The sequence below is a fragment of the Lingula anatina genome, chromosome 2 (assembly GCF_051362555.1).
Source record: "Lingula anatina isolate TDL-2025a chromosome 2, LinAna3.0, whole genome shotgun sequence".
In the NCBI taxonomy this organism is placed as follows: domain Eukaryota; kingdom Metazoa; phylum Brachiopoda; class Lingulata; order Lingulida; family Lingulidae; genus Lingula; species Lingula anatina.
The window spans coordinates 26,336,419-26,348,891 of NC_141768.1; the positions used below are offsets into that span (position 1 = coordinate 26,336,419).

Below are 12,473 nucleotides of genomic sequence, written 5' to 3' on the forward strand. Positions count from 1 at the left end.
GCACATTGTTGAGAAAATCTCAGACACACTAGGCCCCCAACAGCTTTCAAGAAGTCCACCGATGAAAGAATTTTTTTTCATTTTATTAAACTTATTCTTAAAATCATAGCTGCGGTGTAGTGCCAGGGGATGTTTAATAACGATCTTCTAAAACGATTTTAACTATATTAAAACACGGGAGCATTGCCCGTATAAATACCCACAGGCCTACTTTCATTGGAAAAGCTGGGATGTGCTCGGCGGGCAGGAACTTTGCAGACGATCTCCCATGGAGAGTTACGTAAGATTGAGATAGGCTGATTGCGTAACCGGTAGGTGGAGCGACAAACGTACTACTGGATCTTTAATTTCTTTGCTGAAACAATTTTCTCCATCGAAAAGGAGAGAGGGAAATTTTATAAGAAACGTGCGTGCATTATGGTCAATGGGTTGAAAATTAATAACCATTCACGTCATTGCGTTATAGCTCAGCTTAAATAGGACCTGCATTGAAAGCCAATCGTGCTGCCATGATTTTAATCCTGTTAGTGGTGTTATATCATAATGCGACCCTTTTCACTAGATCTAACTGCTAAAATTGATCGTACCAGACAGACAGATGTTGTGCAACTTAATTCAGTGCAAACCGGTAAAGCACCTGACCGGCTCGTTTGCTTGTCACACCACACTACTACTCAACGCCAACTAGTGCAGCAGATGAATAACGCTGTGAGCAGGAATCGGTCTGCCTCTGGAAAAAAAAACTCTAGTGAATCTCTCTCCATTTACCTTCCCTTCTCTAAACACTGAAAGCCGGACAGCATTTTGCAATAGGCCTATTGCCTGAGATACTACACGTGCTTCTACACGTACCTATCAATAACTGGTAAATATCAAGAACGTCCGTTGTCCAGCTAAAAGGTTCCAGGAAAGGGACTGAGGTAAGGCTGCACAAAAGAGTTAGCAGATCAGTTTAGGCCCCACCCCCACCCCCAATTCATGGCACCATTGATCTTCTAGTAAGTTAAATAAAAAAATCCAGCTCAGGGGTATATTCACCTACACTCAGCAGAGCTATTAGGGCCTATCTATTTAAAAAATTGAAATGCTGTTTTCTTTTTATGCTGGCCTAGGGTAAATTTTGGCTTGACCCCCATTGATAGGCTGCATGCAGAAGGCAAATAACAATTGAAGTTTGTAAAAAAAAAGGGGGGATGGTATTTTCACACACACCCTTTTTTGTAAGGGATGGTGTGTTTGAATAAGACCGATTGCAAATTCCTTTTTAAAAACTGCATAATCTTTTTGAGTCTATTTATTTATTTATTTATTTATTTATTTATTTATTTATTTATTTATATTTTCAGATTGTCTGTCTTATCATGCTGGGATCTCTTGTCATTTATCATACATCCATCCACTCATACATTTATTTATTCATTCATCCATCCTGATTATTTTCAGCATTCGTTCGTTGTTGTCGTTTGTTCCTTCCCCACATCCTTCATTCACTCTGTCACCTACTGTTATACTCAAAAGGAGCGATTATTATTGACAAAATTTTTTTTATTGTAGTTTATAAAATTTATAGTTATATAATTATATTGCCTTTTTCGGTTCTTGGAAAGAGTGTCGGAAACAATCTTTTCTTGCATGCTCTTGTGACTAAAAAGACTCGATTGTGCACATCCGGATTCTTTCAAGATGGCGGTAAAAAATAAAGCATGCTCAAACAAAAGTACATTTTTATTAATAATTTTCATACTTTCAACATTTTTCGTCGTCGGACTGGCGAAGGACGATAAAAAAGAAGATGAAGCACAATCTAAGGAGGCAGAGAATGTCAAAGTCGACGAAGAAAAATTAAAATATGCCAAAGGGTCTCTATGCAATTATTGCGATTATTGCAAGGTAGGGGCAGACTCAAAATGTTGGTAGGGTAATTAATAAAACTGGTGTTAAAAAAGGCTAATGGTCATTCAAAAATGTCTTTAGCGACTTTTACATTTTTATCTTAAGTTTTGATTTCGACCCCCCCCCCCCCAAAAAAAAAAAAAAATGTGGAGGGTGGGGGAGGGGAATTCACTACTAGTACTGGTCTAGTCTCTAAGGTAGCACGAAAGTCCTGTGTTAGCACTCCTTTCTTCCAGTTTCTGATATGTACTGGTTTTGCTAAAACATGAAAGCAAAGACCTCGAGTAAAATTGAAGGTGGTTTGTTGAATTGAAAATAGATGATACAAGAATTTTAAAGAAATTTCTTCATGGTCAAAGGGGTGTTCCTAAATTGCACAATACACAACAATACAGCGCAGCATGGTACAATCCACTTGATAAAACAAGTCCAGTCCCATGTAAACAAAGAATAGTGTCAACATTGCCTAGAAGAGCCACTTTCCAACATCGCTGATGACCCAACGAAAGTCAAGTCTCGGCAATTAGTCGAGGTATATCAGTGATATTATTAATTACCTAGTAAAATATTCGCTTTTGTATCACCCCTTTTGTTGGGAATAACCATTTCCTTTATTTAATTGCAACTGCGCTCATTTTTTCCAGTGTATTGCAATGTGTTGCACTGTTTTGTAGTGTATTGCGCAATTTAGGGACATTGTGGTCAAAGTGCAAGTTAAACAACTGCCAACTAACCTTAGTTAATGTATTTCTGCTCTGGACAAATGGTGTGACACATCAACTTGGCAAATTTGGCCTGTACTTCCTTTTAATCTTCATGCATATGGACCTGCTAATATCTGTGAGTGTTAATTGCAAACTTAAGATCTGCACCCAAATTCTACAATTTCTAGTAACTTCCATTGTGTTGACCAATATCATGAAATTTTTGCCCCAAAATGCTGAAAAGGTTTTTTTTTATCGCTGAAAAGGTTTTTTTTTAATTTTAAAAGGTTCAGTTTGTAAAGAAAAGATATTGATGTTATCTATAAAACGCATGTAACAGAAATGGCCTCTTATCATATAAAAAGTCATTTAGATGTTCTGGGCTTCTTTGTGCCATATCAATTGAACTTACCTAGTTAAAATCATTCAACATGATCCTGTATACAGTTTAACTTATTTGAGAAAAAATCCAGAAAAATGCAAAGCATTTTTAAAAGTATTTAGCATTACTGGATTTTAGGGTGCCATTTTTAACACTGAATGACTATATAATCAACTACAACCACATGTGGGAAATTATGACCAATGTACATTATTATTGCCCTTTCAACTGTATTAAATTTCTGATACTTTTGCAGTATCCCCCCCCTACACTGTGACTCTCTAATTTTTAATACTGTTCAAAATTAAAGATGCATATGAACTCATTTTTTTTTGCTACAAAAGTCCACCAAATGTTACCACATAGTTTCAGATAGTATAAATACTGAAAGGCATAGTTTCATAATACCTGAAAAAGGATATTTGAAGGGATTTTTCTACTTGCTTGCTATTCTCTATATGGATGGGGCAGGTAAGAAAGTCAAATAAGTAGGTCAAATTTATGACCAAAAATTTCAAAAAGTGTCTGTTTTAATCTCTTTTATGGCCATTTAATCAAGTGATTATACTTATTTTAGTTTTTTAAGAAACTAGAAGAAGTGGTTTATATGCATTACTGGTATCCACGTTCCATTGATGATCAGTTCACATATACATTCAAGTAATGTGGCGACTTTGATCCATATCTCTGCCATTTAAATACATTTGTTTTGAAATTTCCTTATTTTTATTTTTAGAACTTTACCAATGCAATTACAGCAAAATGTCACACCAGCAATAGCCTTAGCTCTCATAATATTTGGCAGGCATAAAGTTTCAAATTAAAAAAAACATCAAATTAGTAAATGAATTGCCAAACTATTTTATTTCAGTAATGGAGACATTGTTCTAAGTCACCATACAACTAAATATAGAAATGATATTGAATATCACAGGGTTATATCGTGGAGGGGGATACTGTAAAAGTGTCAAATTTCTTTAAACAATAGATAGGCCATGGGTGGTTGTCCAACAAAAATATAGAAAGGCCTTAGCATTGTTAGTGCAGGACTACACTTGTCAAGAGCATTGTACCTCATTTGATCATTTGGATAAAATTACAAGGAAAATCACAAAGTTAGGTAACGAAACTGCAAATTGATCTATAAAGATGAATATAATTGAAATTAAAATTAATGCAATCAGATAAGAGTAATTAAAACAAAATAAGATGAGAATTATTTAAATAAAATAAGATAATTAAAGATAGATAAAAGGTTAATAAGCAAATGAAATGGAAAATAATGGAAATTGCATAACTGTTAGATCTTGCCCATTTGGATGACTTGTAATTACAGTTTTGTAGAAAGCCTTGCTGATGAGGTAATAACTGATTTTTTTTACCAATTAGGGTAATGGACTCAATAGTATGAATACAATGGAAAAATGATCAACAATTAATAATCTTGGTTGAATAATTATTTTGTAATAAACAGGTTGTGAATAGTCTGCACCCAGTCTTTTAACAAAGTGATGCTTTTTTCTGCTCTTTCCATCTTATTTGTTTAATTCTTGCTTCTGAGCTAATGAAACATGGATTAACACAAAGGTAAACTATCAGTCATCAGTATCAAAATTATTCTATCAATATTTAAAATGGCATGCTACCTAAATACCAAGATTGAAATGATTGGAGTTGAGTATTGACACATCATTTATTAATGTTGCACCAAGGCTGCTTTTCAAATGAAATGCAAAAAAAAAAAAAAAAAAAAAAAAAAAGTTTTCACACATCTTTTATTCATGGTGCACCAGGGCTGCTTTTTATAAGAAGTAAGGAAACTGTATTCCGCAGTCATAAGCAGTAGGGGTGTGGGTGGTACAGTGAAAGCTTGGGAACATCTGCTGCCTCTGCTACATGTTATTTCTTCACCACATCTGCTGGTTGTTGTGTGCAAACATGTATTGAGACATTGACACTATGATAATTTCTGTTCTTTGTTATCTGGAACAACCCTAACAAAGTTAAACTCAACAACCTTATACATGTAGGTTTTTTTAATCGTATCTTTTTTTTTTGTTTGTTTAAACGTGTTTTTGTGAAAAAGGATCCTGATGATTATAGTCACTGTGATATTTGTTTGAAATATTATATGACCAGTCATATATTATTCATTGGCATCCAAAAGATGATTCCTTTGTAAATTTTATGTCACTATGCAGCCATCACCTGCATCCGTCAGCATTTTAACCATGTGGCTTGTTATTCATATTTCCAGAGTATATTTACTAGACTAAATGCAATACATTCTTGATTTTTTAGTTACACATTGGAATTTTCAAGTTTTGACGTTGGAACTTTGATGCCCTGCACCGGTTCCATTTTGTGAATATCCACATTACCACTAACATAATTAAAAAGTGGTGGTAATAATGCTGTTAAACATTCTGTGGTATTGCATAAAAATTAACAAAAACCTATTTTGGGCAATGAAGGGATTACTGTGTACTTACCACAGTATCCTCAAACCTACTGGAGTTATTTACATAGCACTTGAATACAGATTTTAAAGGGATAACAACTGTTCATTTTGGCAAAAAAAAAAAAAAAAAAAAAAAAAAAAAAATTTTCCTGGGGTAAACAGCAATTTTCCCATACTTACCAATGGTTAATAAATCCATTTCTACATTCAAAGTTAGTCCCTGTTTTTTTTTTCTAAAAAGTTTTTTTTTGTAATAATCTCTTTAGAGATAATTACAGAGTATAGTCATCTATGGAGGTCACATGGTCCAATGGCAAGCATATATTTCAGTTTTATTGGTACAACTGCCATTTTTGTGGCAAAAAAGAATATATATTTTTCTAGAGTTGTTTACAATGTATTTATTATGAAATATAGATCTCATACGAAGAGTTATTATCCCTTTAAAGTCAAGTGTCAACTGTATTGGACTCTGTTAATTTTTTACGCATTGGCATTTTCAAGGTTGAACTTTGAACTTCTCTTGGCCAGAAGCCCTGTGGAAGGTACATTTCTTGAATGTCCACATTAATAGTTGTACATAATGAAGAATTGGTGATGATGATACTGTTTAAATAATAAATATTGTAGGAAAATTGACAAAAACCCTGCTTTGTGGACGGTCATTGTTAATGCAATAAATGGATAACTGTGTGTGTGCCTTATAATACTCAAGTTTAATAGCTTTATTGAACCGTATTTTTTTTAATTATGTGTTTTTTTTTTGTTTTTTTTTTTTTTCACACAATTATAGCATTACCAAGGTGTGGATATGAACTCCTATGGGCCTGGAAACCAGTATTTTTGATTTATTGAATGTCCATGCTTACTGTAGTGCAAAATTAAAATCTGTGGTGATTATGCTGTTTGCTAATAAATATTGTATCAAAATTGCCAGAAAATAATTTTGTTCATAGTCATCATAAACACATTAAAAGGAAAGTCATGTTTATTATTATTCTCAGACTACTCTCAGAATACTGTGTAGAACTAACATACAGCTTGACTTAAAAAGCCAATTTGATTGGGTTATTTTACATATTATTTTACATTTTTAAAACGGTCTTGTTTAAGGATGCAGTATAGCATATGAAGTCCTTGTTAACATTTTACCATATTTTGGATCTGGATATCTCGGAAACCATGAAAACCCTTTTTTGGAAGTATATCCCAATTGGTAATACTTGTGTGTTGTAACATGGACCTAGTAAGAGATAAATGGTTGCCAGGTAGTTACATGTTCCAATACATTGTAATTATATGCAGAATATATACATAGTCAATCAAAGTGGTTGAACTATCTTAGGTGCATACCAGTCAATGCTGGGAATACCATAACGGGCGAATTGTGTTATACAACATCTGTGCTCTAAGCCTACACCTCCCCAACACGTACACGCATACGCATGTACACACTTGTAAAAAAAAAGGCTTGCTGTGGGCTATTTCTAGATCCATTAATAATTCTCTCTGATAAACAGCTTGAAATACAAGGAAATAATGCAGTTAAACCAGAGACAATCAAATCACCCATATATAACAATTCAATGGAATCTGTGTCTTTTTTAAAAGGCATATTAAAACATGTTTATGTAGGATTCTCAGTTCCATATTATTTTACAGTCACACCATATTCCATGCTTACTGTTTTATTGTAGGTGGCCATTCCATCAACCTTAGGGCTAATTTCTATGGATACCATTAGTCTACGTAGATTGATTTAACTCTGCAGGGAATCTTGCTGAGTGCAGTAAGCTTAACTAAATGACACGCCTCCTCTTGTTTCTAACGTACTCTTAAAATCACCAACCAATCTGTATTCTACTCACTGCCAAGAAGAGGGGTGTCATTCAGTTAAGCTGATTGCACTCGACGAGAGTCCCTGCAGAGTTGGATCGAGCTTTATAGACCAATGGTGTCTATGTGAATGAGCCCTTATGCTTCTTTATTTGTTATGTCATTTCAAGAATGAATATACTGCAAATTTATTAGTTTTCATGCGTTCAAGGGCATGTGATTTAAATATAGCTTTATTAGGGTAACACCATGAAACAGATTCCTGAAAATTTGTGACAAAATAACAAGTAATAAGTTTCAGGTAACAAACTCAAGAAAATTGATAACAAGGCTAAATTTTGGATTGAAAGGAAAGATTAGGAGAGTAATCCACAAATCACGAGAATCCTGACGAAATATGATAGGTCTTACCAAGATATGTGTATTATTACAGGAAATCTATAGTGAAAAATAATTAATAAGCACTTTTGAACAAATATTTTCCTAGAAAGACTGTCAAAGTCATCATAATAGTCAAGCTTATTGGAAAAAATGAATATCTACTTTTTTAAAGATAGGATGTAAGGTCTATATGAATGTTGTTGTACATTACTAAATAAAAGACACCATTTTAGACCCATACTGGTCATAATACCAGCTTAAAAAGGCACCCTCTTTGGCAGTGAATCAGACCCACTGATGACCCCATCTTTTGCTTTATATGTCCTTATAAATTTTTGATCGGTTTGAGCACTGAAAATTAAGCTTTGCTGATTACATTTCAGTTTTGTAAGCTGTGCGATGAAGATTGCCCCTGTGAAACGAGCCCCAGTCAACCAAACTGTCACATGTGCAAGGTAAACACAATTGTTTTGAAAATTGAAAAATTTCTCAGTCATTGAATTTGAACATTATATATAAGTATTAGTAATAAGCACGAGTTGAATATTGTACACCTACAGTATCATGAAGTCCTCTATTCTCGAGAGTTTCTTCTCTTTTATTTATTTTTGACTGTGACTGTTTGTGTACCTGTGTGAAAAAGTGGATTTACACTCCAGTTGTGAAGGCATAATGCCATACTAATTCAGTACATTGTGTTATTATAAGCTAACCATGCGGAGCAAATCTACTTCTGTAGTCCTGCCCGCTTCTATCTCAACTATAGAATAAATGGATAAAGCTGTGAATTTTGCTATTTATTAGACCCTAGTTTAACTTGTGTCCCTTGTATTACATTGGGCTTTATCTGCATTATGTATGTATTTTAGGCAGATGAACAAATCTAATGATTTTTTGCTATTTATTTGACCCTACCAGGCTTAACATGTATGGTGTACCCTTTCTGTTACATTGCTGTTGATTTAGAGTACAATTTTCTATTTCAGTATTGCAAGTTCTGTCACCTGTGTAAAGTGTGTGACTCTATTTGCCAGCCAGGTAATGTAACTAGTAGTGCTTAAAATCAACAGTATGTTACATTGTATGGACTAGGATCTGCCTTATTGGGTTGGGGGGGGGGGGGGGGGGGGCTCTTTTTCTTTAAAAAAATAAGTGTATCTTTTAGCAGGAAACTTTCATGTACCTTGATCAAATTTAACTCAGAGTGGACCTTTTCAAGGCAAAAAGGGCAGTTCTTGGACCCCCCCCCCCCCAGGCTATGGCCCTGGGGTGGGTGGGTGTTTGGGGTGGGTGGGTTAGGTATTACTTTACTAAAGAATACCGTAAATTAGTCTTAACTTTTATACCCAAATTTTGGGTATCCTTCAGTTTGGGCAAATCCATATTAGTTCCCTTAAATAAAGTGCCATTGGCTTCATATCCTTTTTCATGTAGAACTGGTACAAAATTTTGTGTAAGTAGAGTACTACTGATTTATGTAGGGTCTAAAGAGGCTAAGATGTTGAGACTAATTTTCAGTTTAAGTTATCTAGGGACATTGGCCAGCCGTTTGGATGATGCATTTCTGGGTAATGCATTTCAGTTTTCTTTGTCATTGTCTGTACTTCCCCAGAATGAAACAGCAGAAGATAGTTATAGATTTCTATCAATTGCGGGTGCTCTGTACAGATGTTCAGAGCATTATCAATATAATATTGCTTCAAATTCTTAGATAACATGCATTGTTGCATAGTATTCAAATGCAATAATGATTGCCAGCAAGCCTTGAATGTTGCATAAGTTTGCTGCAAATGCAGTAACACTGGTCCATGATTTAATATTACTTCAGTCTAAAGTGCTTATTGAACTCGAGAACGAGTTAATCACACGAAATGTGATTAAGCCTATATTGTGAGCCTTCCTATATCCTGTCAAGAGGGTTGTGCAATGTGAACATGAGAAAACCTATTATTGGTGGTGTGGGGATCATGATGCAATTTCTAGTAAAACTTGCCTTTAAAGTTAATAAGAATACGATAATAAAAAGAACCTTATGCTTTCTCTTTGTTTGTTTCCAAGAATGATCATTTATAGGTGGTAACTGCCAAGCTATTATTTGATTTCCTATCATTTTATTTCAGGAGGCATCATAGATCGAGTAACTGCAGCTCTGGTAAAGTAAGTATGATAAGCCTATCATGTTTTGTGCAAAGTCACGAAAGATGGGAAAAACATACAAATACAATAAAAAAAGAAGTGGAAGAACCCTTGAATATTGAATAATGTCAGATTTTGTTACAAATTATTAAAAAGCAAAGTCAGAAGAGGTAACACATTATTTTCTATTCCAGTGCTCTTCCTCACCATGATCCAGAGGAAATCAACAAAGATATAGATGGAGTCAAAGAATGGATAGATAGGAAAAAAGATGAATTATAAGCTTATGGATATGATAGGATATGATTAATTTTAATTTGTGTAATATTCTAGCAAACAGAACAAATTAAATGTTTATTGTTATTCATGCCTCACTTTGATAAATGATATTCTTGATTCTGTACCATTTAACAGACCTAATGTTTTTTTAATGTGACAGACAGTCATCACTATTCATATTCATGGAGAAAATCAACAAACACTAACATCAGCAGTGCTAAAAATAGCTTGAATCTTTGTATGTGAGTGCTTTATATAATTCAGATAATTAACGAAATGTCAGATACAAACATTACTAACAATAGGATCTTTTGTAAGGTGCATGGATTCTGAAATATTAAAATCTAAAGCCATTAATATTTGAATGCTGAAGAGTGACTTCATTTTCAGATCTAACATTTTACAGTTTCTACATTACATTACATCATAGGTAACATTGAAAATTATATCTGTGCATATTATTTCTGAGATATTGATTGTGGGAATTGTAACAGTTGTATGCAGCTGTTAGAAATGTTATTTAAAGTTGCATCAGATACGTCATCGTGGACATCTGTTCATCAACAAACGTTCAATTACATAATGTTAGCTGTGCTGATGAAGCTTTTGCTAGTAATTTGCTTCCCAAATGCCACTAGTAATATGTCAGTGTTGATAAAAATTGGCACTGTTTGATTTTTAGTGTGAACGCTCTAACATGCTTCAGTAAGTTAACTGATTTCTTGCTAGTAGAAAATGAGTTGTTGTTTTTTTTTATATTTTTATTTTATGCAGAGCAGTCGACACAAAGGTCCACTACAGAAAGCCTTTGCTGATTTGTCTTTCTTAGAGATAAAGATTAATTAGAGCTTAAATTGTATTGTTCCTTTACATTCCATTCTGACTTTATGTCAGAGTTGCTGGTTCTCTTTTCTACTTTTGTAGTTGTACAAATAAACAAAATTAGTGTTTTGTTTGTGCTGTTGATTTGAAATAAACTTTTCATTATCTATTTATCATATTGTAGTGCAATTGAATTGCAATTGGAATTGCTGGGCTTGTACAAATGAGTGGCATTGTTCAAAAGAAAGTTTGCACTTAATTTGTTTACTTTTTGTAAAGTAAATAGAAAACCGAAATACTGATAGAAAATCATTCTTATGAAATGTAGCAAAGGTAACAGTAAAGACTGACTAAATTGAAAAGAAAAATGGCAATTCTCTCATTGCTACTCGTAAAGCCGATTTCAAAATTGCACTGTAAAGTGGGGATGTAAGCCTGTTGACTTTCTTTAAAAAATGCCCCAAATATCCATCAATGTTTTATCATTTATCGAGTTGAGGATATAAGTTATTGCGAATAAATGAAAATGAAGCAACACCCCTCCCCAAGATGAGCGGTGTAGTGCACAATCAAGAGGCTCTTAGAATCACAACTAACACATCATGGTGGCATCATTTATGTGGGAAATTGCGCCCCTCATCTCAACAAACACACTGCAATCGAGTAGCAAGACCTGTTTCATCGCCACAGCCAGACGGGTAAATTCGACCCGATGACTGCAATTATCAGCAGTTCTCTGTTAAAGCTAGAACGCTAGGCCCTACAAGCACGCTAACACCCCCCCCCCCCACACACACACACACACAAAATGAAATTAGGCCGTTTTAGTATTTTATTGCAAACTGCTGGATGGACAGTTGGCTTCTTATGCAAGATGGACAAATAATCTCACTAAAACAGTCACCAACTTTTAACAACGAAAGAAATAAATTTGAAGTCGCTAACCGTGTGACAATTAGGTAGGCTTGAATCGTACATATTACGTGCAATATGGGAAACATCTTTCTTTCCAAAATAAAACATAAACTTTCAAACCCGTTGCCACCTCCACTATCTGTCTAAATAGTTTGCTGTATCTCTTTCTAAAAGCTCTAGAATTGGCATTGTGACATGGCATTAGAGGCAACTCTCTCTTCAAAATGGTGAAATGTGTTGGCAGAATCTTTTGAATCGTGACTGTTGGCTACATTAAACAACTGACAACATTTAGCAAAGTTAACCTGCTTACTTTTGTAACCTCAATCAGCGAAATGGTGTTGAGATATCACCATACTAATAGATATGAATTCCGATGTAAAATATTCCTATTATTCTGTCGCAGTGATTCCGTAGCATTTTTTTTTTTTTTTTTTTTTTTTTTTTTCTTGATGATGATGAAAAAAAAACATAATTGAAATATTGTTTGTTGTATTTCGTTATTTATCCCACATAAGCTCTGGTTAGCCCAGAGTCCGTTTCCATGATGCACCCTGGTCTTAAAGTAAAGCTGCTTGAGGCATTGCCTAGTACTATGCCACTTAACTCTGGTATACAGGGTGGGTTTTAAGAAAAATCCCCATCTCCCCCTTTCACCCTACCC

At 34.3% G+C, this 12,473-nt stretch overlaps 1 protein-coding gene across 1 annotated transcript; it reads left to right on the forward strand.

Annotated features, from left to right (window-relative positions):
* Positions 1–1,643: 1,643 nt before the first annotated feature.
* On the forward strand, positions 1,644–11,067 carry LOC106158828 (uncharacterized). Its single transcript, XM_087005909.1, has 5 exons — positions 1,644–1,890; positions 8,041–8,112; positions 8,644–8,695; positions 9,778–9,814; positions 9,988–11,067. The coding sequence occupies exons 1-5, from the start codon at positions 1,684–1,686 to the stop codon at positions 10,073–10,075; spliced, it is 456 nt and encodes a 151-aa protein (XP_086862035.1). The 5' UTR covers positions 1,644–1,683; the 3' UTR covers positions 10,076–11,067.
* The last annotated feature ends 1,406 nt before the right edge of the window (positions 11,068–12,473 follow it).